The following is a 25,282-nucleotide window of genomic DNA, read 5'->3' as shown; positions in this document are numbered from 1 at the left end:
AGCATCCTGTTCTGTTTTCTCCGCCTACCTAAGGGTTGGCCTATGAAATGGGCCTAGGCAGTTTCTTTATTAATAAGAAATCATTCCCACATCAACCACACGTTTGGGTTTTAGTGTTAATAGCTCACAACCCCAACCACTTGGGTGGCATAGTTTTTCTTCCTATGGAAGGTTAAGAAGCAAGTTCTGGCCTATAGTGGGGAGGGGGGCGTGGTCCCTTAGGAAATAGATTGAGAAATGAATTTAGTGAGAGGCTTGGGGACATGAGTACTGAGGACAGTGGTCGGACTTGAAGCCCTTAGCCATTTTGGTTTGAGAGCTTTGCTCATTACTGCAGAGGCTCTTGTTGGTTTTCCAAGACCTGTCTGTATTCCTTGTCCTTGGTCTCCAAATGTCCTGTGTCACCACACGCCATAGCTTCCAAAAGGACCTGTGTGAAACCTCTCCGCTAAAGTAGTTTGAGTTTTTATCCAGTGCCTGTAACACATTTTCTTCCGAGGCCAGGGTCTGCCTGTGTATCTCAGGCGTGAACTGTGTAGCCACAGCTGGCCTCAGATCATCCTCAGAGCCTTCCAAGTGCTGGGATTTCAGGCAGGAGCTACTGTATCTGACTTCTTAGCAACTCTTAATGTTAAGAGTTGTACTTTTACAGAGGCAATGGGGAAAAAGGGTGGCAACAGTGTTGCTCCTGAAATGTTGGTGTGGGATGAAGCTGTGGGGAGTGGACAGAAGTCTGCTTAACTCATAGGGATCACATGGCTCACTGAAGGGTGGGTACCGCCAGAGTCCAGGTTGGTGGACCAATGAGTTTTATTGGCGTTACTTATAAGAATATGGGTGAGGGGTTATTTATAGTAGCAGAAATGACGCAAAGACATGTTTCATCACCAAGGCCCACCCCAGCACCAGTGACAGCTCCCAGAAGCTGGGAAACCTAGAGCACACTGCACAGCCTGCAGGCGGCTCAAGCAGGTTGGAGAGCATCCTTTCCAGGTGACTCTGGTCTGAATCTCTTCCCTGCAGCTGGTCTGGTCGCAGAGTCTTTGCTACTCTCCTTCCAGTCTTCTTTGTGGCTCAGCTCTTTTCCCTCTGAAAGGGACTCAGCATTTTACTTTGACAGGGAGGAGCCTAGTGACTCTGTTCGGTTTCAGGGAGTTCTCGAAGCTAAGTTTTTAGTAGTTTGCATACCTGTTTACATCCCTGCAGGATGGAATGTTTTGATCTGGGAAGAAACTTGTGAAACAACAGTCTGGTTCTGGTCTGCTTTGTTTGGATCTTTCAAAGTAGCATTGAACTTAATCTTCCAAGTGTGCAGCATGTGATGAGCACCGATTAGAACTCTATATTAATTTGCTGAAATGGGGTCTTACTGGGTTGCCATGGCTGGTCCCAGGCTCCTGGGTTCAAGGGGACCTCCCCCCGACCCCGCTTCCCGAGTAGGTAGGACTACATACCTCTGTACTGCCTAGGTAGATTTTTGTTTTGTTTTTTAAACCACACTGTTTTTATCCTTTAATCTCCCAGTTTAAGTATCTCTAGTTTGAAACTGAAATTCCCCAAAGAGGATAGGTAAGGTGACCCCCAGGACACTCGGTTTTGGGCTGGCTTTGGATGAGTTGATGTATTTTTTTCTTCCCCCGTATGGGTCTGTCCTTGAGACCCTATTTTCTGCCCCATTATCACCCCCTCTTCCTCTTCATCCACAATGTGAAACTGGACTTTTCAAGAATGAAAAGTTCAGCCGGGCGGTGGTGGCGCACGCCTGTAATCCCAGCACTTGGGAGGCAGAGGCAGACGGATCTCTGTGAGTTCGAGGCCAGCCTGGTCTACAAAGGGAGTTCCAGGACAAGCTCCAAAGCTACAGAGAAACCCTGTCTCGAAAAACCAAAAAAAAAAAAAAAAAAAGGAATGAAAAGTTCATCCCACAGACAGAGCCTGTTAAGCATTTATTTTGAGTTGGTTAAGCCTCATTACAACCCCATGGAGCTATTCAGGTCCCTTTTCCTAGAAAACTAAAGTTCGGATCTTATTCTCTCAACCCTTTACAAAGCCCTGTCATCATTAGGGAAACGCACCTTTGAAATGCACGAGAAATTACTGAATAAGAAAGCCTCAGGGTCTGGGAAACTGAGCGGGTTGCAAGACAACCTTGAAGTCACTCATTCCTTGGCTAATAATAACATTGCCTGTCAGACCTCACATGGAGGTCATGAGACCATCCCCCTGGCCCTCGGTAGGCTGTTACCCAAGAGAGGAGGAGACAGCAAGATCATCCAAGGCAGCCCCCAGACCTTTCTCTCCAGCCTTGGTCTCCTCTCCCACCTTGAGAGGGTGAGGCTGAGAGTTGTCACTCATTTGGAGGCTGCTCTGGTCTGCTGTTCATCTCTTGTCGCTCCGTCAGTGACTTCTGACTTGTCCAGCTGCCCTGGAGAGCGACCAGCTCTTGAGAATAACCTCCCAGCTTTGTCCTTTGCTTTGGTGTGGCCCACTCCACCAAGCTTGTGGTTATTTTTAGCAGGTGGCATCCTCCAGGAGAGTCAAGTGCATGTGGCTGTTTGTCCAGGACAGGTCCTATGGGGGCCACTGCTCCTAATCAGGGGAAGGAGACTAAAGCCACCCTTAGAAACTGCCATGGACTCAGCACTGGCCCAGTAAGAGGTCTCTGAGGTTGTCTTTTCTATTCTGGGCTTGGGACCGGACCAGGCAGGCATGTGACTGAGGCCGTTGTCAGTGAGCTAGGGAGATGGGTCAGGTACTGTCTTAGGAAATGAGGCCCCTTGACACCCCAGTAGTGAATTTCCCGGAAAACGGATTAACCCCCATTTCCCACCCATCTCTGTCTTTTTAGTGAAGTTGTTCAAGCCTTAGGGCTAACCACTACAAAGCATAGAACCTGAAACTCTGTTTTGTCCAATTGCTGGTGTCTTCTGGCTTTCATCAAAATACAAACACAGGAGGTGGCTAAGTGACTCCAGTAGGTGTGTGTGTGTGTGTGTGTGTGTGTGTGTGTGTGTGTGTGTGTGTAACCCAGGGACTTTCGCAGGTTAGGCTCTACTCTGAGGCACATCAGCAGCCCACACACCCCCTACCCCACTAGGAATCCTTTTCTGGGAGGAAGCCACTGAGGCGGAAGAGGGATGAAAAAGGAGTTTGACAAGTTTGCCTTGTTCCTCATACTTTTCTTTCCGCTCTCCCCCTTCCTTCTTCCCTCTAACTCGGCTGCCAACTCCAGCCCATCTATCTGTTTCTGATTAAGAAAGCTTCAAGCCATATAAGGCCCTCTGAGGCCTATGGTTTATGTTGGCTGGAGAACAAGGTTGTTGTTGCAAGGTCTGGCTCAAGGACTAGTGAGAGCTTGTGTGTGTGTGTGTGTGTGTGTGTGTGTGTGTGTGTGTGTGTGTGTGCGTGTGTGTGTGTGTGCACTGTACATGTGTGCACCTACCCCTAGGGGCTGGACCCACTTGAGGGGTAGTGCTAAGGACACTGGTCCAGCAATAGCTCTCTAAGCTAATGTGCAGTGTAGCTGCAGGGCTTCCTAGCAAGGGTGCTTGCTGAGATTTGGGGTAACAAATCAGTTTACCCAGAAAACACACTGTTATGTTTCTAGCCAGGGCCATCATGATTCTGGACTAGAATCTGGAGGCAGTTTATGAAGTAAGAACAAAGTACCCTGACCCTGGAGAACGGTTACCCCTCTGGAAGTACATTTTCTTATTTATTTATTTGTTTGTTTGTTTGTTTGTTTGTTTGCTTGCTTGCTTGCTTGCTTACTTTGTGAGTCCCGTGATTCCTTGAGTTTAGCTTCTGTGGGGCATGTGGAGCCTGCCATTCCTCTGACTCTCTCTTGGCCTCTCCTTGCTGTCCCTTGAGCTAGCTAAGCTTGCTCCTGCCTGAGGACTTTGGCACATATTTTCTCTGCCTGGGACTTTCTCTCCCTCTCTGCACCACCTTCATCCTGGCATGGCGCCCTACTGTTCAGCTCTGAAGCTCCGGTGGCCCTTCTTTCAAGAGGCACATTCTCTCACCTTTCTGTGTAGAGCTTCCCATCCTGTAGACTCCCCTAGCCTTCTCCTGTCAGCTGGAGGGCCCACAAAAGACAAGAAAGCATTTCCTAGCCCTCCCATTACAAAGAAGCATTTCTTAGCCCTCCCATTACTTTTACGTGTATGGGGGATGTGCCAGGGTGCCTTAGGGCTGTGCTCTCAAGCAGTCCAGAGGCGACAGGCATATTACATCAAGTTCTTCATTGTACTGTCTTATCTGAAAGTTGAGTCCCTTCCCTTCCTCCACCTTTGCTGCCTTGGTATTGATACCTTTATTAAATGATGGGTCCTGCCGCGTTAGGGTGCAGAGACTGTTGCCATGATTCCCAAAAGCTCTATCAGTCAGCATGTTCTCTTTCTGATTTTTCACTGCTGTGTTAGTTTCAAGGTATCTGAAGCAAAAATGCAGTCAGTTATGAGAAAAGAGAGCATTGCAAGTTTGTGCGTGAGTGGACGCCGCTGCATATTTATCTTGATTAGCAAGCAGGACATACTGGGTGGTAACAGAGAATCAATACTGCTTGTATGTAGCCTAAGCATGAAGTTTCAGCTGCCATAGTGGCATATGCATACAATCCCAATGCTTGGGAGGCTGAAGCAGGAAGGTTACGATTTAAAGTCAGCTTGAGCTACAGAGTGAGAACCTGTCTCAAAAACCAAGACCCTAGATCAACAGCAAAGTCAGACACAGCATTACTTAGGGAAAGAGTTTTTTTGTTGTTTATTTATTGTTCTGGGGGTTGAATCCAATGCCTTGGCAGACCGAGCTGACTTTTTGACTGTATACAAAGTTTGCAAGGACAGTCCTTTGCTGGGACTGTAACTGATTGGTACAGGGCTTTCCCAGAATGCACCAGACAGACCCTGGATAATTTATTCCCAGTCAGTTCTTTGTCCTAGAGCACCTGGTTTGCTACCTGAGGCCTTCCCTTTCCTCCTTCTTTATTTCTCTATGTATTATTTTTAGTGTGTGTATGTGTGTGTGCACGCATGCCTGTGTGAGAGTATTCAAGGAGCTGGACTCACAGGTGGTTGTGATCCACCTAGCCTAGGTGCTGGGACCTGAACTCAACTGCTTGAGCCGACTTTCCAGTCTTTCTAGCTGTCCTGCCGACTTTTATCTGTTTCTGGTCTGCTTGTTTGCTTGCTTTTTCTCTTCCTTTAGAGAATGCTGTCTGGTTTTCTCCTATGGCAAAGTGAACGCTCTGTTCATTCCTATACCTTCTTTCTCTTTGTCTCAGTATAGAAGTAGCATAATTTGATAGTTGCTATTCATAAACATTTTCTGAGGCAAAGTTTGCAGTTTCTCATATTTTTTTTTTCTTTTCATTGTGTAGCCCAGGCTTGTCAGGTGTTCACTATCCTGCTGCCTCAGACCCCAACCCCCGCCCCAAGTCCTGGGATTACACATATGCACCCCCATGCCTCACCTTACCTGCTTTCTATACTTTTCTACGTCTTTACTAGTTCCCCGCTTCTCCTGAGCTTCTGCCTTTGTGGCAGGCTTTATTTCATAGGTTTGGAAGGCTTTTGTGATTAAGCACATCGGGTCCTCCTAAGAGTTCTGTGCTGCTCTGGGGATATAGCCCTTTCTTTTGGTTCTGCCTGTTCTTCCTCCTGGGAATTCTGTCCATCTGTTGTGTTCCTGGATGTGATACCTGCTCCTTCCTGGATATACCCCCATGTCTTGGTGGAACGCATCCTCTAGTGCCTTACTGAGAAAGTGCGCACACAGCTGGGTGGCTCGCAGGAAGGACACCGATGAGTACAGGAGAGCAGGCCCCTTTGAAAGTGTGCAATGAGAGGGTGTGACTGGATACAGGACTGCTCAGCAAAGACAGCTAAGCCAGGAGGTCCCTTCCACTGAGGTAACAGCAGGCACCTTGTGGGAGTGGTGATGGAGAGGCGATCTGCAGTTGAGCACCCAGGTGGTGGTGAATGTGGCCGTTGAGTGCAACCCAGCTCTCCTTGGCTCCTCAGCACCCAGTCTAAAGTCACACAAGGACCCTAGAACATCCCCGCCCGAGGAAATGGCACTCTGTTTTCTGCTTGTTCCTCCGACTACCAGATACTTCTGTCTTTTGGACTAGTCAGTGGCAGTGTGGACAGCTCCCTAGGGAAGAGGTCATGGGTTTTGACTTCCAGAAAGCTGTGGGAAGTTCAGTTTCTCATTCATTTTTGCCCTTCACTGCCTGATACTTGGAGTTGCCAATAAATATTTATTGAATAAAAATTTTCCTCTTATGTCTTTGTGATTTCTTGGTTGCTGCCACTGCATTGGCTGTTGACCACACATCAGCGTCTTTTCTTGTCTCTTGTGAAGACACACACGATCTTTTAGTTTTTATTTGCTGGTCTTGAGACAGGGTCTCTAACTGGTGATCCTCCTGTCTTAGCACTCTGGAGTGCTGGGATTATGATCTCTCAAGTATGCTTGTAGTCAGATCACTGTGCACACCTCCAGGGCAGGCCTATGTGGTCCCTTCTGTGGTGAGGTGGGAACTCCATGTACCCAGGAATACATTCCTGCATCATCGCCCCTCAGAGCCTGACAGAATTCACTTGTAAGGCCAAGTGATAAGAAAGAATCTAAGACAGAGTTAGGATGGCCAGGTTTCAAAACCACACCTCTTCCCGAGGTAAAGAACTGGGGATACCACTGTAGGAGGGCTGGAGTGTTTTCCCACATTACTGGAAAGGCCCAAGGCTGGGCCTGTCAGCAGAGAGAGGCAGGTGCTCTTCTTGTGTAGTGGTTCTCTTTATTACCAGGCTTTCTTTCTTTTACTTCTTGTGTGTGGTTGCTTTGCCTGCATCTGTGTATGCACACCACGTTCATACAGTGCTTTCAGGAGACAAAAGAGGAATCGGGTCCCCTGGGACTGGAGTCACACTGAGGGTTTTGAGCCACTGTGTGTGTGGGTACTGGGAATTGAACCCAGGACCTCTGCAAGAACAGCCAGTGCTCTCAACAGCTGAGCCACCACCTCTCCAGCCCTTGTTACCAGATTCTCTAAACGGGAAGTTAGTTAACTAGTGATTGGGCTGGCAAAGAAGACACCGTGTCTAGGATAGGAGTTTTGGCTTCTAGCTCTTCTTACCTGAGCTGCTTGGTTCTAGACCTTAGTTTTCCTTTTGGCCAGAGATTTCACCAAGCAGGTCTTCCTCTTAGATGTTTTGTTAAGCTTCTGTCCTACTGTGAAGCATTTGAAAAAGTATTCCATGATGTCCTGATAGCTGGCCTACCTGTGCAAGGAATTAGAGCTACCCTAGGGTGCATCTGTCTGTCTCATCAGCCTGTCTGCCTGCCTGTTCTGGCTTGTTTGCTGTCCTGTCAGACTGTCACAATGGAGAGTTTAGGGCTAACCCTGTGCAGGCCAGCTAGCCCATTATGAGCTAATGTGGAATTTTGAGGTGCTCTCATGAGTCACAGCTTGCTTAGCCCCCCAGGGATGAAGGGAACACCAGCGCTGGGCTAAGACGGGCACACCTGAGGCATGGCTCCATCGCTGTGATCCTGGGCCCCAGCCATGCTGCTGTGGGAGAGTGTCCCCAGTTCACCATCACCCCCACCTCAGTGGCAAAAGTGCACTCTGCCAGCAAGGTAGGTGCTGGCTTCACGACTTTGGTCCGGACCTCTTGTGTCCTGGGATTTTCTGGGAAAACCCTGTGGTACTGTGCTGTCCTCTGGGCTGGGGCCACCAGCATGTAGATATTTAAATTAACTTTATGTAAGATTAGAAACTGAGTTCTTTAGTCCCATGTTGTCATATTTCAACTGTTCAGTAAGCTCAGTAACGTGTGGCACAGCGGCTGACTTGCCAGTGTTGGACAGGCGTCACCACATGGGGCTTGCCCAACGTTACCTCTGGTGATCTGCCCCACTTTGACCAGGCTGCCACTACCTTGACTATAAAGGTCACAGGCCTCCTCACCAGCTCTTTAGGTCAGCTGCTAGGACACCTTCAGGCTCTGCCCATACTCTTAAAGGCATCAGAACAATGATAATGCCATTTCTCCCCCGTATCTATTGCAACTCATAGAAATCCCGGCCTTAAAAAGAATTTACTTATTTTATGTGCCTGAGTCTTTTGCCTGCATATTTGTACGAATACTGTATGTGTGCCTGGGAGGCCAGAAGAGGACAGCAGAAACCCTGGAACTGATGGTTATACAACTACTTATGTGTCCTGGGAACTGAACCTATCCTCTGGGAGAGCCATCTCTTCAGCCTTAATCCTGGTCTTCAAAAAAGCTTTTGTGTACCCTGTCAATACTTGGGTACAGGTGTGTGCTCCAGTCTGGGACAGCCTTCTCCCCGGACCTGAGCTGCTTCCTGGCAGAAGAACTCCTCCTTCTAAGCATCATGCACAGATCTGAATACGCAAGTAAGCAAGGGAGCAGCTGGCCCGAGAGTTCAGAAGATGCTGCTGATGAAAACTAGAGGGCCTTTTCCTTTGTAGCCAGGCAGGGAACCCTGAGTGCATGTTCTTCCTCCCCTGACTCCTACCCCAGGGAACTTCCCTTGCAAGCCAGCAGCATGCTGCTGCTTTCCATACAGGAAATAAAGGAGCGCCAGCTAGGCTTTCGGTTCTGATTGCCTGTTGGGGGAAAGATTCCTTGAAGGGAAGGCTCATTTAGGGAGAGCTGACTGTGCTTTGCTATGGAGATAGAGCGGTCAGGGCACACACTTTCCAGGGGGATGTCACTGGGATGGTGGGAGGAATGTTCGAGTTCCAATCAAGAGGGTGTGTGGACAGCTGTCCAGAACACAAAGTGGTGTGGATTTACCCTCCAGGGCCAAGCCAACACTGGACTTGGGCTCTTGGCTCCTAAGCTGTTGTTTTTATGATTGACTTTCCTGTCAGTTCCATGTAGTCCCTTTCCCCAGTAACTGCAGCCAAAACTGACTTAATCACTAGAGCCAACACCATTCTGTGCCATTCCCAGGGATTGTTTCCTTGTTTAGAAGGCTCTAGACTGTGGTTACAGGTTTGTGAGCTGGTTTGTGAGTGAGGCCATTGCTTCCCCAAAGGCCATTCTGAGAAGCCACAGGTACTTGTGGAAAGAGAAGGGATTCTTTTAGAACTGGGAGTGAGCAGTTGAATGCAAACGCTGCAGGCTGTAGCACGTGCCTGCCTGCAGCTCTGTGTGACTGCTTGGCCACAAGCCAGCATGCATCTATTCCTGGGCAAATGGACCTGCTAAAAATAAGCAGGCAACAGTTTAATTCCAGCAGATTCAAAATAGCTGAGTGTCCGCCTCACCAGCCTAGGGCAGGTCTGTAAGCATCCTTGTGGGAGGCTTTCCCTGACTGCAGGCAGCCTGCCTCCTGTGGGGAGAAGCCTTGGCAGCTTCCAGTTGACTTGAGTGTAGAGTGTGGGGCACTGGGCCCTGTTGTATTCAGTCCACTTATATCTCGGGAAGTCCAGGTTTAAAAGCCAAATGCCAGCTGGGTGGTGGTGGCGCACATCTTTAATCCCAGTCCTCGGGAGGCAGAGGCAGGCGGATCTCTCTGAGTTTAAGGTCTACAGAGCGAGTTCCAGGACAGCCAGGGATACACCGAGAAACCCTGTCTTAAAAAAACAAAAACAAACAAAAACCAAAACCCAAATATTTGGGACAAAGAGCAGCTAACAGGCTTTGTTAGGGAAGGAAGGTAGTGGGAAGCCTTGTGAGGCTGAAGGTGTGTGTGTGTGTGTGTGTGTGTGTGTACATTCCTACTTGGACTGTTGGGAGGTTCGTGCATCCTGTGTCACACACACACACACACACACACACACACACACACACACACGTCAACCCTTATATGTCAGACCATGTGCATTGGGGATAGGGGAGTGTCCTTTTATAAATACCCAAAAAAGCTGTTTGACTGCCATGCTACTGGCTTGGGGTGAGGAAAAGAGAGGCTGTTTGTTTTCTTGGTTGTTAGGAAGTGGAGCTGGTGGAGGGGCATCAGTTGCCTTAGAGAGCCCCCTGTGGGTGCCTCCTGGTACCAGACATGCTTAAAAGACAGCTAGGTTTGCCTTCAAGGCCTTTGGGTATGTAGTTGCTGGTCCCAGGGGCTCCTTTCTCGGTGGACAATGGCTGCTGCCCCACCCACTGTCTTGGAAGCAGGGACAAAGAATCCCTGCTCTCTGTGGGGCTGTGGGGGAAATCCTTCACTCTCGGTCTTTGCCTGGAAACAGCCCTGGGGAGAGGGGCTTTGTCCTGAGCGCTCACCCCCTCAGCAGTGGGTCTCTGGGCTATGGAGCAGTGGGCATTGAGGTTCTCTTTTGGGTTCATTGTATTGGCTGGTCTCAGGTTAGCACAAGAGAGGGAGACTGGATGGGAAATGTCACCACAACTGCTTTCCTGGGTTGTCCTTTCAGCTCAAGTCCTACAACAGAGTTAGCTGTACTGGGTAAGCTTGAGGCTTAGAGCTTCAGTCTCTGGGAGTGAGTCCAGCGGGAAGAGAGTCTTAAATAGGCCGTGGTGGTGCTAAGCTCAGAGCAGCAGGAAGGTGCTGGTCCTCGGCATTCTGTCTGAGCTAGGACTGGGGACAGCTGGGGAAGTGATGGAAGGGAGCCCTTGGCATGGTGGGCCTTGGGTATAGTGTGGACCAGCCAGGCCCTCGACTAACGCTGGATCGGAGGGCTTGCTGTTGGGCCGCTCTTTGTGGCGTAGCTAGCTTCTTGGGTTAGAGGAGGTAAGAGTGGAGTGACCTGTAACAGAGAAGGTGGGACTGTGGGCTTCAATTTAGTTTCAGAGGGGGCAGAGCCCCTCTCTACTGAACTGGAAGCCATTTCTGTCTTAGGTACCATGTTGTCTTGGCTTTCTCTGCGTTAGAGGGGAGAGCTGCTCTCTGTTGGCATGGCTGTGGGTTTGTGCTCTTTTTGTCGACTCCATTCCACTGAGTCCTTTTCCTGAGGCCAGAGAACTCTAGAATTCTGTAGGAGTTACAGACGCGAGTCCTGCTGGGAAGGATTGCCTATTAGCAAGAGGTCAGACACAGAAATGTAAGGCCATGTTCAGACTCCAGTGCCGCTCCTGTCAGCACGCGCCTGCTGGGCACCGCCTCCCTGAGTCTGGGCTGTGTGCTCCTGCCTGCCAGGTACACCAGTTCTCTCCTGGGCAGTCTCGTTACTCTTACTCCTTTGTGTGAATGACACTGATGGTGGATCCAGGGAGTCTCATCTTGCTGCTGTGTTTTGAGTGTGTGGAGGATGTTGCAGATCAAAGGTTCTCAAGCTTGACCCAAGACTGGGATCACCTGGGTTTAAAACCAAGCAAAACTGGTATTGATTCTTGGATCTCAGATTCTGGTTGAATTGGTTTGGGTGTCACCTGGGCCTCAGGCCCTAGAGAACTTCCTTGAATCTGGGTGTGGTGGCTCACACTTGTTACCCAGTGATAATCATAGGAGTTGAAAGACTGAAACGGGAGAGTTGAAAGTCCAAGGCCAACCTGGGGTACCAATAAAACAAAGTAAAAACTTCCTAGGGAGGGAACTGGAGAGGTGGCTCAGTGGTTAAGAGCACTTTCTGCTTTTGGAGGGGCCTGAGCTTGGTTCCTAGCACCCACAGGTGTCTCACAACCACCCATGAGTCGATTGATGCCTTCTTCTGACCTCCAAGGACATCAGGCACACATACATACATATATTCAGGCACAACACTTGAAATACATAAAATAAATCTTTAAAAAGCTTTTTTGGTGATATGTGTGAATGGGAAAAAAAAAAACAAAAGGAATAAAATAAGCCGGGCGGTGGTGGTGCACGCCTTTAATCCCAGCACTCTGGAGGCAGAGGCAGGCGGATCTCTGTGAGTTCGAGACCAGCCTGGTCTACAAGAGCTAGTTCCAGGACAGGAATAAAATAAAATAAAAAGAAATAAAAAGGAAAGGACATGACTGCTCCAAGGTTTGGTGGAGGAGAAAGTTTATTGTGGATAAAAGGGAGATTGTAGGTGGAGGCCATCTGGGAGTGGACATGACCAGGCTGAGCTGGGCCATGAGGGAGAGGGAAAGGGAGAAGGGGGAGGAGAACTCGGTGCAGCAGCCAGGAGGCCAAAGGTACAGGAAGGAAGGGTAACCAAAATGTCTGGATTATATGTAGGGAAGAGCCTCTGGGGGAAGGGCAGCTGGAGTGTTCAGGGTGGGGGTGGGGGATGCCAGCCCTGTCCTGTGACAGGTAGGCAGTGAGGGTTGGCTGGGAGAACCTGGTGGCCTTAGAAGTTGTAACAAATCTACTAAAAAGACCATACTAGTAATGAGTTCACAGTTGCGTTATGCAAAATCAGTTTGCAGAAACTGCCTTTCTCCTCCAACTGAAGGCTTAGTCTGAGTCGGTTTTCCACACTCCAACCCCAGCTATGCTTTGGTTTTCTTCATTACAGTGTTTTCTGTCCATGCACAATTTCTGTAACACCAATACAGCCAATTAGTGGCGGTTCTACGGTATATTTAGTAATCATTGCTCTGAAAAGGGCTAATTCTAACTTGTGTCAAACAATAACCTTGGTGGGTGTTCTGAAGGGCCTCTGCCTATGCACAGGTATATTCGTTTTATGTTGTTTGTAGGGTATGCTTATAATGTGCCAGGCTATTACTGATGCTCTAAAACGGTAGTATGCATTTCTCCTTTTTTTTTTTGGCTCACACTGCACATCTTCCCTTATGGATCAGCTGGCAAGTAAGATGGAAGCTAGGTTCCCGTTCCTCAGCTGCATTAGCCGAGTTATCTAGCCACCCAGGTAGTGATAGGTTCCAAACGAGGATGGATGGGCAGGTTGAGGATGAAATGATACAGGATGGAGCTGTTTGAATCTGAAGCCACAGTAGCATCATAGAAGTCTCCTGTATGGCCGGGTGTTTGCAGGTCCCCTGAGCCCTGGCCACTGCCCAACCACTTTACAGTCTCCTTGCTTTGCCTTTCGAGGTTCATCTTAACAGCTGGAAGGGCTTTCTGGAATGACCTCTTTTCCCTGCACTTCATCATCCCCTTCATTTTGGGGTATCCATAATGTGCCTAGAACTTTCCTGGGGATCTTGTTAAAATACAAACGTGACTGAGTAGGGCTGGGCCTCTAGCAGGTTCTGGGGTGTGGGTAGCGGCTTTGGTCTGTAGACCACCCTTGAAGAAACGACGGTCCTAGAAAGGTGTTCTCAATCTCTGCTGAACATGAGAGCCAGTCAGGGAGTGCTCTCTCTGCAACCAAACACAAACCCATGTGCAGGTGTAATGTACTGGGTCAGCGTACAGTCCCCGTACCCACAGTTGTTGTCAGTGCACAGTCCCCGTACCCACAGTTGTTGTCAGTGCACAGTCCCTATACCCACAGTTGGTTGTGAGCGAACAGTCCCTGTACTCCCAATGGTTGTCAGCACACAGTCCCCGCACCCCAGTTGGTTGTCAGCACACAGTCCCTGTACCCCAGTTGGTTGTGAGTGCACAGTCTCCATACCTGTGTTGGTTATCAGTGCAAAGTCCCTGTACCCCCCATTTAGTTGTCAGCACACAGTCTCTGTACCCCAGTTGGTTGTGAGTGCAAAGTCCCCATAACCCCCCCAGTTAGTTGTCATCGCACAGTCCCTGTACCCCAGTTGGTTGTCAGTGCACAGTCCCCGTACCCCAGTTGGTTGTCAGTGCACAGTCCCCGTACCCCCGATGGTTGTCAGTGCACAGTTCCTGTACCCCAGTTGGTTGTCAGTGCACAGTCCATGTACCCCAGTTGGTTTTGTTTTGTTTTTTGAAACAGAATTTTACTATGTAGCCATGACTGGTCTGGAACTCATTATGTAGACCAGGCTGGCCTTGAATCTGACAGCTGTTCCCAAGTGCTGGGATTCAAGGGGTGCACCGCTGCTGTGCCCAGCTTTCTATACTGCCTAAGTGGCTTCTGTAACATCTCTTCTTATCCTCATTTTCCCTAGGCATAGATAGCTTCTTCACCTCGCCTCCAAGATGGCAATCCAGTTCCGTTCACTCTTCCCCTTGGCGTTGCCTGGAATGCTAGCACTCCTTGGCTGGTGGTGGTTTTTCTCTCGTAAAAAAGATCGACTCAGCCGCAGCGATGAGCAGATTGAGACACTGAAGGTCGGCCCTGCCATCAAGGTCCGACTCCCCAGTGAAGAGGCTTGTACTAAAGTCCTGTCTGTGCCCCTCAGTGTTGCACAGCCTCCAGAACTGGAACAGCTCTCTGTGGGCAAGTCTTCTATAGAACCCCCAGCCTTGCCAAGGACACGTCAGGTTCGCCGAAGATCCGAGTCCTCGGGCTGCCTCCCCAGCAATGTAGACACCAGGTCGCAGCCATGCAGAGATGACAACTCAAAGATGGAACTGTCCCTGATGGGGGACGAAGCCAAATCTGTTCCTCTTGGATGTTCCCTTCTCCCAAAGGAAGTGCCCTTCCCCTTGGAAGCAGTGGAAGGGTATAAGCAAGATTCTGCCTTGGGCAAAACACCTGGAAGGGGCTGGCTGGGCCAGTGTGCAGCCTCTGGAGAGAAAGCAAGAGAGACAGGCAGGGCAGAGGGGACTGGAGACGCTGTGCTGGGGGAAAGTGTACCAGAGGAAGTCCTGTTGTCCCAGGAATGCATCTCAGAAGCCAAGAAAAGTGAGGTTCCAAGCCTGGCCCCCTGGGGAGGTGGAGGAGAAAAGGTGAGCCGTGGCCCCCCACAGGTGACGGAGCTTGCAAAGAAGGAAGAATGTGTTGTTGGGAAGTTGCCAGGTAGCTTTGCGGAGCCGGTTCACTCAGAACTGGTTAAAGATGAGGACGTGTTGGTACCCCAGGTCAGAGGTAGCAATACTTGGAACAGAGACCTGGCTAGCGAGCAGGTCAAAGAGGAGACCTTGCCTAAAAATGATCAGATTGAGCAGGCTGCTTTCCAGATTATCTCCCAGGTGATCTTGGAAGCGACTGAAGAGATGCGGGCCACTACGATGGGCAAGACAATGGCACAAGTACATCCAACCCCGGCCACTCAGCCTCAGGAGCTGGAGGAGAGCTCTGTCCCAGCCAGCCAGGAAACTGGCCTGGGACAAGACACCCCAGATCCTGCTTCGGGCACAAACGCCACTGACAGCCCATTAGCAGAAGCCTTGCCACCAAAGACCTATGTGAGCTGTCTTAGCAGTCCTCTCTCAAGCCCCACCAAGGACCAGAAGCCAAAGAACTCTGCACATCACATCTCCCTGGCCCCCTGCCCAGCACCAGTTCCCCTCCGGAGACAGTCTCTGGATGGGGCAGGTTCCCCAGGAGGAGATGACACTTTTGTCACCTGTATGTCCAACAACAGGCAGGGTGTCCTTTCAGTGACCACCTCGGGGCCGTGCTCAGATTCTTTGAGTACTTCGGGGTTTGAAGACTCTTGCACAGAGACCAACTCAAGCCCCGGAGACAAAGCTGTCACCCCACCACTGCCAGATAGTACTGAGCCCTTCAGCAATGGGGTGCTGAAGGAGGAGTTCTCAGACTTGGGGACTGAGGATGGATGGACCATGGATACAGACGCAGATCACTCAGGAGGTAGGAGGACCTCGGTGCTTTCTTGGTGAATCTGGGAGGGCTCCCATTATTTGCTAGGCAAAAGCTACTGGCCACCCTTCCCTTCTGCCACGTGTGCCACGAAGTGATGCTGCCCATCTCTATGTTATCCAGACACCTGCACAACTGGGCACCTCACGAGGTGGTGGGTACCCGAGAAGTCAGGAGACCATAAGGCCCCAAGGCATTGAGAGTTGTCCATGGATTGTCTAGCCAGGGAAGCTCCCCCAACCTTTAGAAGGGACCAGGGCTGTTGGGTTCACCAGCCAGCCTTAGTGCCTCTTATTTAGACACCCATTCTTTGGTGGGCCTCTAAGGATGAGGACCCCTTAATGGTACCTCCCAAGCTCCAGGGATGGGTGAGCATCTCTTAATGGTTGACTTCCTTTACTCACGTGCTTGTTCCATGTCTCCACCTGCTCTCCTCCAGAAGCCCTCGCGGGGTAAGTTCCCCCAGGACAGCCACAGCTTTGAGCACTGGTGGGAGGCTCGCGCTGTCTTGGGTTGTTGCTGTGACCTCCTCCTGCAGAGCCTCAGCCATCCTTTTTCTGTGCAGTTGCAGTTCCACCCCGGGAAAGAGGGCACTTTGGTAACGGAGGGTGCACTGGGTTTTTCGAGTGCTGACCCCAGCGTAGACAGTTCAGACCGCTAACATACAGGTCAGCAGCTCCTGACCCTGCTCTGCAGCTCCCTAGGGGTCCTCTGATTCTCTCCCAGTGACTTCCAAGCTGTTCATGGCTTGTTTGTTCCCAACCATTCAGTTCCATCCAGAAAGCTTGGGAATTTTTCTCCGGTGTTTTACTGCTTTCATTAGAATCTGGGGGGGGGGGCACCACACTTTGGATTTAGTTACCCTAAGATGCTGTTGATTGAGACCATGATGATTTTACATAGCTCTAAAAGAAAGCAAATTCTGCCCATTGTAACTGTGGGAGGCCAGATACTGTAAACTACACCCCAATGCTGGAGTGTTAAAATGCTTAGATAAAAAATTTGCATCTTAAAATGTGCAAAAAGAAAGGTTTTTAAAAACATCTCGAGTAAAGGAGTTTCTATTTTCCTGATGCCTGTTACTGTAATGAACTCCTCAGCCTTGTTCCTGATCTGGACAGATTATAGAAGCTGTACAGAGAAGCCTTGAGGCTTCTGAGCATAGCAGGAGACCATAATCCATGGGTGGGAGGGTCAGGGTTTCCCATTGGTCATAGCCTGAGGATAGAGCACTGGTGTTCTCAGGTTAGCCTTAACCCTACTTTGTGCCCTTCCCCTGGGGCTGAAGCTCAGGGGGCCGGGAACGGGACTGCCTGGCCGAGGGAGCTGGAAACTGGTCAATGAATGCAGTCCGCTGAAGGCCTAGTATGGTTCTGAGTTACTCCTGGGAGCCATTGAACTGCAGGTATTGGCCAGTCCTGTTCTCTTGGCTAAAGGCCAAGGGCCTTGTGGCAGTAAAACCCCAACCAGCCTGTTTTGCTTTCAGAAGACTGGCCAAGCAGTTTTCTTGAGTGTGTAGGTGGGTGGGTGGGGTCCTTGCCTCAAGCCTAGTGTTGCAGGAGGTCCCTTTGGAGGTGACTCCTCTCTTTTTCACCTAGGGGTAGAGAGTTCCATTAGGCCTTAGTCTTTTTTATCCAGGCAGTTACATGGCTTGCTTGGAAAAGTGTTAGTCCTGAGTTTGGGGAAACCCGGTGGAAAAAAGCCCAATTAGTCGGCTCTCAGGAGTGATCCATTTTAGGCCATTAAGTTGGTATTTCTGCCAGAGCAGAGTCTCTTACCTTGCACTGATGGTCCCTGGTGCTTCTTTGGTCTTTTCCTCTTCTGCAATGGTCCTTTTGTCATGTCCTGAGAAGAGTTGAACAGCCAGAGTTGGTGTCAGAGTCACAGACCGTTTGCCGCGCTTACCAGGGGCTGTTTGAGCCACCTCATATCCAGAGTTTCACAAGCCAAGCCCAGCGGGGAAGGGAGGAAGCTCACCAGCCTTTGTCCACACCTGGCAGAGACCAGCGGGCCCTGATCAGGACTGTGAAGGGGACCCTCCGTAGGCTATCACTGTGACTGCCAACCTACCCCAGACCCCCCATTCCCATATCCCTAGCCTGGGCCCGAGGCCTTGGAGTTCCTTGACCTGAGAGGCCAGGACACTTGGACATGGAGCAAGGCAGTCGTGACAAGAGGGTCAAGGCCTGCTCCTGGACCTGTGTGGATCTGTGGGTCATCTTGTTAGCTTCCCTCTCCGCTCTACTGTGTATATGCCTCTCCCTGGGCACAGAGTGTGTCTCTTCCTAGCTTACTACGTGTGAGTCTGACCCAGCAGCTGTGGCTAGGCATGGCTGCCAAATAAGCCAGCAGGACTGTTAAGTGACAGGCTAAAATTAGGTGTGTGGGGACCCTAGGCCTCCTTTCATTGGGTTTTACTGAGCCTTCTAGTCTGTGAGCTGCCAAGCTTGCAGAAGGGAGGTGTGCAGGGCTCCCCAGTATTGGGGATTTGAGAAGCTGTGATAGTTTGGGCTGAGCTGGAGTCTGTGTGTGTGTGTATGTGTATATGCCGTTTCCTCCCAGCAGGTTCTGACGGGAACAGCATGGATTCAGTGGACAGCTGCTGTGGGCTTACAAATCCTGACAGCCTCCAGAATGCCCAGGCCAGCTCCAACCCCAAGAAGGTGGACCTCATCATCTGGGAGATAGAGGTGCCAAAGGTAAGGGTGGTCACATTCCTTTAGGCCGGATCCTGTGGGAGGTCAAAGTTCCCTTAATGCCAGGTTTAAAGAAGGTCTGTGAATTTGACGAGCCAGGCTGGGAAGCTGCAGGCAGGCCATCTGACATTGGTTCTAGCTCACTCGCATGCTTTGCTAGTCCTCCAGGCTCCTGTGTGGGCTGCACTCAGACCGCTACCAGCTCTGCACTGAAGTGTACTGATAACGGAGGAGAGCTTAAATTGCTGTAGAGAAAGGAACGCCCAGAAGCAAAGGCAGGCCAGCTTGGGCCCGCCTGGTGGCAGCTGGAATCACACTCATTCCTTCTCACTTCACACTCTGGTTGTTAAAACCAAGATTGTGGTGTTTTAATTAATACTTCCAAATGGTTAACCATTTTGATTTTCCCGTGCTAGTCTTTACATTGCTTTAACTGCATTATTCATTGTATGAGCATTGTTGTTTCCCCAGTCCCCAGTGGTTTCTAGCCCCTTGCTCTTAGAACTTAACAACGAATTAGTGTTTATCACTGGGACTCAGAATTGGCAGACTGCTTACTCCCAGGGCACTTGGCTCCGTGCTGAGCTGGAGACCTGGCTCACTCTGAACTTTGGGTCAAGACTCCTATGCTGACCCCAGGCTGTTGGCTCCCGCGGTAATTTTTCTTCCCCAGTGACCTTATTAGCAATCCTGCCCTCAGTGGTCACAGAGGGCATGGTAAGGCAGGCTCTGGGTGAAGGGACCATGTCCCTTGCTACCCTCCAGGACTGGGGTCGTTTAGAATAATTGCGGAGCTTGTCTCACATCGTGCTTAAGTCTGACGTCTTCTGTTTGCCTTGAACTCTAGTGCACCAGGCCCTCGGACATGCTGTCCCTCCGCAGTGGGGTAGGAGCCTGAGTGTTCTTAGGCTTCCATTGTCCCACCTGTTTGTCTGTGGCCACTAGAGGGGCAGGGATGTGAGGAATTAGAGTTGACACTTTTAGCAGTGAAGCTTTGAGTGAGTGTGTGTGTGTGCATACATGTGTGAGTAGGAGGGGTGCTGTTTCTTTAATGCTCTACATCTTGACCACATGGCTGTGATGAGATGCTGAGTCCCAGGCCTGACTGCCCACTTGGACTGCTCAGCAGCTGTGTCGTCTTGGGTGGGCTCCGAGCGTGTCCCGGCTCATTTCTCTTCATGTGTAAAATGATCATGTTGTCTGTTCTGTAGGTTCTATGGTTGAACGTAAGTGCTTAGAACAGTTCTGAGAAGTAAATAGGAGCTTGACTTGACACAAAACAAGCCTAGGTCTTTGGGTAGCGAGGAGCTGGGTTCCTGTTTTCCTCACCTCTCTCCCTCTCTCCCTGGAAGCACTTAGTCGGTCGACTGATTGGCAAGCAGGGTCGGTACGTGAGTTTTCTGAAGCAGACATCTGGTGCCAAGATCTACATCTCCACCCTGCCTTACACCCAGAACATCCAGATCTGCCACATAGAAGGTCAGTGGTGTGTCTCTCCTGTGCTTAGCTCCGCGTCCAGGTTGCACTCGTCCATTTGGAGTTTTAGCCTCTGAACAGAAACCGTAGGTGTCTAGGTAGAGTGCACACTGGGGACCCCTTCAGGCTCTTTCAGTTCAAGTGCTTGCTTGCAGGAGACACTGTCCCTCTGCACCATCTCTCTGTCTGGCCAGGATGAGGATGGGTGCCCAATGGTATGGCCAGGGTTCTGGGGCACAGTGTGTGTCACCCAGATTTCCCTCACAGAGCTCAGGTACCTTCTGGCCAAAGCCATTCATGCCTTTCTCATCTGCCAGCTTCTTTTTGTGTTCAAAGCATGGGTCAGATTGGCAAAGGTCAGAGGTGAGTGGATTTAAATAATTTTATTCCTAAAGCAGAGCCAACTGTTTGGCACCTTAGAAACCCTTGCACATTAGAATCCTATGGCGTGGCATGTGGGTAGCTTTGTGCTTGCTGTCACTTGTCTCTTACGGTGGCTGTGTGTCTTGTCTCTTGCCCTTAGGCTCTCAGCACCATGTAGACAAAGCTCTGAACTTGATTGGGAAGAAGTTTAAGGAACTGAACCTCACCAATATCTACGCGCCACCACTGCCTTCGCTGGCACTGCCTTCCCTGCCGATGACGTCTTGGGTGAGCATGTTCGCCAGGATCCTACTTCTTGTCCCTTCCCCTAAACTTATCCCAGTTGAGAGACTGTTAGCACATGGGTCAAACAGGCCCATGGGTATGTCCATGCTCAGCCCTGCTCTCTACTCAGCTCTGTTGCCAGCCGGCGTGTTCTCTGAAGATAGATACTGACAAGAAACCAGGGCCTTTTGACCCCACACTGGGAGGACTATATTTTCCTGCCTCTTGGTCATACTTTTTTTTTTTCTGGGCATTTGCCTAAAGAAGTCTGAGCTAGGAGACTGGATGTGGTCTCCTAAAAAGCTGGGGCTGTGCCTACAATCACTGCCTATTACCAGAGGCCCTGGGTAGGATCTGCCAAGAAAGATTTTGCTGAGACTTAGATGGGCCCTTACGTCTCTCTAGTCAGCTAGGCTAAGTAGTGAGCGGCCCTGGTGCGGGATTCCCTCCTCTTCATCTCTCCAGGGACTGCCTAGGCTGTAGTTGGTCAATGCAGAGTCCCCAACCTGGAAGCCCTAGAATTTAGAGAAGCTGTTGTCTCCCAAGCAGTGAGCAGGCGTGCCTCAGGTCTTCGGTGGGGGCGCCTTGTTGGGAGTAGATGCTCAGAGTTCTCTTGCCACAGACTATTATTGCATTTCACAGCTGGGCTGAGCAGGCTGCTTCAGGAAAATTGCCCCTTTGGGTTTTGTCTAGGACAGAGGTGTTTGAGCTGTCTTCCCCCACCAGAGACCCTTGTGCAGTGGGGGGTTGTGTGGGGGTAGTGTTCCTTTCTTTCACTGTGGGCATTCAGGAGTGGGCTGGCCCCACTCCATGCTTTACTCCTGAGTCGGAGGTTTCCCAGGCACCTTGTCTTCGTAAATAATGGAGTGACTAGTATATGTGGTTTCCTCCCCGCCTCTCCTGCTTGCTCTCTGGGACTGGGAAGGAGACTCCAGGTGCTGTGAAGTCTGTAGGGCTGGGAGGACCCACAGAAGTCAAAGGAAGAAGCTCTTGGGGCCACCAGGCAGGAAGGTGCAATTCAAACCCTCCTGTGTGCAGAGCCCTGCTCCACTACCTTAGCTTAGCATTGGGGAAAATGGTCAGAGAGCACCGGGGCCTCGGCTAGGACCTTTCACAGGCGGCCTCAGAGCTGAGCCCACCTACAGACCCCACCCAAAGAGAAGAGATGAGGGGACATCTGTGGGGGTTGAGGGGCCAGGTAGAAGGCGCCGAGGAGTAAATAGGACGCCAGCTCTGCAGACCTTAGCAGCGGGCCTGTACTTTCTGGAGTCTGCTGCAGGTCTCCAGGGGCCTGAGGCTGCCCACCCGGTGTTCTCAGGCATGTCCTGAGCAAACTGCTCACTCCCATGTTTGCCTTCCTTGAGTCTTACATCAAAAGAACTAAGGTGGGAGGGAGGGAGGGCAGGCATGCTCCAGGGTTTGGACCCCTGTCCAGCCTGTGTGAGGATACAGCACTACACATACAATTAGTTTGGACTAGGGAGTCCCCCTGTCTGATCCTGAGGGGAGGCTGCCTCCATTGGCAGGTCTTGGTATTACAGCACAACAGCCAACAGAGCTCTGCTCTCTGCGTGCCAGGGCTGTGTCAGCCCACAGACTGGCCCTGGGTCCTCGGGGTATATCCCAAACATGAGAAGAACTGATACAGTGTTGGCTGCTTCTTCCTCCTCCAGCTCATGCTGCCTGATGGTGTCACTGTGGAAGTCATCGTGGTCAACCAGGTCAATGCCGGGCACCTGTTTGTACAGCAGCACACACACCCCACCTTCCACGCGCTGCGCAGCCTGGACCAGCAGATGTACCTCTGTTACTCTCAGCCTGGCATCCCCACCTTGCCCACCCCAGTGGAAAGTAAGTGCTGCCAAGACAATCAAGGAGAGTCCTGGGTTCTGGTCAGGCCAAGACATGTAGAACAGGTGGGTTGCCCATTCCACACTTGGTCTGGACTAGGAAAAGACTGTTTGAGACTTCTTCAAATGACAACATCCCTGAGTTCTTGCTTTGTCGTGGAATTGTGCTGGATTGAGTTTTCTAGCTAGGAGCATTTCCACTGATGACCAAAGCAGTAGGACTGGAGTAACATTTTTCTCGTGGACTCAGATCGTAGCCCCAACACTTGGTCTTCTTTTTAATTTTTTTAAAATTACGTTTATTCATTTTATTTGTGAGTATTTTGCCTGCATATATGTATGCTTACCAGACGTATACTTGGTGACCGTGGAGATCAGAAGAGGGCTTCAGGTCCCCTATAACTGTAGTTAGGGATGGTTGTGAACCACTATGTGGGTACTAGGAGTCAAACCCAGGTCAGCACTCCTAACCATGGAGCCATGTCTTCAGTCAGGGCTTTGTGTCTTCTAAGTGGGGTGATACCAAGTGGTACCCAGGCTCGCCACCAGGAGTAGAATGATAATGCAGTCCATATTCCATAGAGCACTTGGCATGTATTTGTCACCTGTGCAGTGGGTTGTTGTTGCCATGTGGCAGGTTAGGAAACCATCTCTGAAACGAAGGGACTTGATCAGACAACATTTGAGCAGGGGCTGGGATGTAACTGGTACCTTTGTTGCTTTTATCATTGGGGACGGAACTAAATGTCAGCATTCCTCTTAGTCTCTTTGTGGGCTTTGAGACATGAAGAACATTTTGAAGTTATCTGTTGCGGTTTTGTTTGTCCCCTTTTGGAAGAATGAGGTTTTCATTTTCATCAGGTTCTCCAATGCCTTAGTGAGAAGTGCAGATCAAGCTGGAGTCTAAGGGTGACTGCACCGGGGCTTCGCTGTCTGTCAGGACCAGCCATAGTCGGCTGCTGGAGGTTCTAGGGGTGTTTCTGTGACCTTTATACCATGGCTGCCCAGCTTGATGGCTGCCTGGAGACACTCTGTACTTCCTGAGGCTGAGGCTAGATGCTGGGAGCTAGAGACAGACCTAGGATGGATGCCCTTCTGGTCAGGCTCTCCATCAGAGATGCTGTGGACTGGAGCACACTGGACCCTAGGTGCTGGACCTCTGAGCTCTGCTGCACTTGGCAGTTCTTGATTCTGTTGGGGACTTTCCTTAGGCACAGGGGCTGGAGAGTAACTCAGTAAAATGCTTTCCAGCATGAGTTTCATTTATTTAAAAACAAAAAAAAGGTGTGTGTCTGTGTGTGTGTGTGTGTGTGTGTGAGAGAGAGAGAGAGAGAGAGAGAGAGAGAGAGAGAGAGGGAGAGAGAGGAGAGGAGAGCAGAGGAGAGGAGAGGAGAGAAGAGAGGAGAGGAGAGGAGAGGAGAGGAGAGGAGAGGAGAGGAGAGGAGAGGAGAGGAGAGGAGAGCGCCAGCACAGGAGGCAGGGATAGGCAGAATCCTAGGGTTCACCCTGCCAGCCATCATTTAAAAGACAAAAACAAAGGAACAAAAAGACACAGTCCGGAAGGGTGACAGCTAAGCTGTCCTTGCCCTCCACATGTGTGCACAGACACACAAAGGCCAGTCCTCACCCCGTTTGCTTGACTAGGTCATGTGCTAGTTTCAGGCTGCAGTAGATTTCAGAGTCATGGACCTAGGCGGAAGGCCTTTCAGGATTTGGTAGCTTTGGGAATATACTAAGCAGGATTTCCCATGTTCTGGGTTTTCCCTTGTTTGTCTTTGGCTCTGGGAGAGGCTTTATGGAGGACGCGTACTGTCCCTGCCCAACTGCCCATGGAAATGCATGCCTCTGCCCATGTGGGAAGGTGGGGAGCAATGACCAGGGTAGCCCTCACAGCCCTGCCCAGGCCAGTTGTGTTCCACACGCTTGTCCTCCCGCCCTGCAGTAACTGTTATCTGCGCTGCCCCTGGTGCGGACGGGGCCTGGTGGCGAGCCCAAGTAGTGGCCTCCTATGAGGAGACCAATGAGGTGGAGATTCGCTACGTGGACTATGGTGGATATAAGAGGGTGAAAGTCGACGTGCTCCGGCAAATTAGGTGAGTGGGATTCCTCGGCTAGTCACCAGTCACCCTGCATGGCATGGGGTGCATGGCTCAGTTCTGCCCAGCTTCAGGTGGGGCTGGAGTCTCCCTCCTGCTGCCAGCTTTGTGTTAACGGAGTCAGGTGTAGAGAAGCACGATGACCTGCCCCAGCTCCACGTAACTAGAGGCTGGTCTGTGGGAGAAGCCCCAGGTGCCAGGCATCAGAAGTGAGAGACTGTGACTTTGGTAAAGGAAGGGCCTCCGAGTCAGGCTTGCCGCAGTTTTCCCGCCTGCATTCGGGGTTGCACGTCATCCTGGCTCTTAGGCTGCTGTGCTGAGTGGAAGGTAAATTCAAGTACTGGTGGTCCGTGTTGAACCCTCCCTTCCTTGCCTTTCCAGGTCTGACTTTGTGACCCTGCCATTCCAAGGAGCAGAAGTCCTTCTGGACTGTGTGGTTCCACTGTCAGGTAACAGGCGGGGCCCCCAGCTGCGGGCTGGGCACTGGTGGGCACCGGGCTTTCTTGGAGTCTCCTTCCTTCTCATCTGGAGCCTGTGTAAATATGGTTGGTGCCAGGTCTGGACTGGGGCCCAGGATCTTGGATTTCAAGCAAGTCCCCAGGCCATGCCAATACTGCTGTGGCCCTTCATCCGGGGTCTGCTGCTTTGCATTTTACCCAGTGCCAGCTTGAGGCTCCAGGGAGGTACTTTAGAGCGTGGTCTGGGCAGGAGGTCAGCACGCTGCTTGGCATGATCACCGCTCCTTAGGGCGTGGTGGGGACTGTGCTGACCTGTGTGTCTGAGACTGGAAGCAGTGCTGGAGGACGAGTGCGAAGAGTGCTCCCATCCCGTAGCCTGACTGTCCTCTGGTGTGCGGGGCTGGTGCTCCCATCCCTTAGTCTGACTGTCCTCTGGTGTGCAGGGCTGGTGCTCCATCCCGTAGCCTGACTGTCCTCTGGTGTGCAGGGCTGGTGCTCC

General features: G+C 50.9%; 1 protein-coding gene across 2 annotated transcripts in view; it reads left to right on the top strand.

Moving 5' to 3' along the window:
- Positions 1 to 25,282, top strand: part of Akap1 (A-kinase anchoring protein 1) — a 35,805-nt gene that overhangs the window by 7,068 nt on the left and 3,455 nt on the right. The window contains exons 2-8 of one of the 2 annotated variants that reach the window (XM_005350512.3): positions 13,959 to 15,550; positions 18,125 to 18,258; positions 19,608 to 19,734; positions 20,255 to 20,382; positions 22,053 to 22,230; positions 24,172 to 24,322; positions 24,707 to 24,774. In XM_005350512.3, coding sequence (XP_005350569.1) covers positions 13,990 to 15,550; positions 18,125 to 18,258; positions 19,608 to 19,734; positions 20,255 to 20,382; positions 22,053 to 22,230; positions 24,172 to 24,322; positions 24,707 to 24,774 — 2,347 coding nt within the window. In that variant the 5' untranslated portion in view covers positions 13,959 to 13,989. Of the gene's footprint in view, positions 1 to 13,958; positions 15,551 to 18,121; positions 18,259 to 19,607; positions 19,735 to 20,254; positions 20,383 to 22,052; positions 22,231 to 24,171; positions 24,323 to 24,706; positions 24,775 to 25,282 lie in introns of both variants that reach the window. The other variant, XM_005350511.3, reaches the window with a different exon arrangement.

The sequence above is a fragment of the Microtus ochrogaster genome, chromosome 7 (genome assembly GCF_000317375.1).
Source record: "Microtus ochrogaster isolate Prairie Vole_2 chromosome 7, MicOch1.0, whole genome shotgun sequence".
Taxonomy (NCBI): domain Eukaryota; kingdom Metazoa; phylum Chordata; class Mammalia; order Rodentia; family Cricetidae; genus Microtus; species Microtus ochrogaster.
This window is presented reverse-complemented; position numbering and strand designations above follow the sequence as displayed.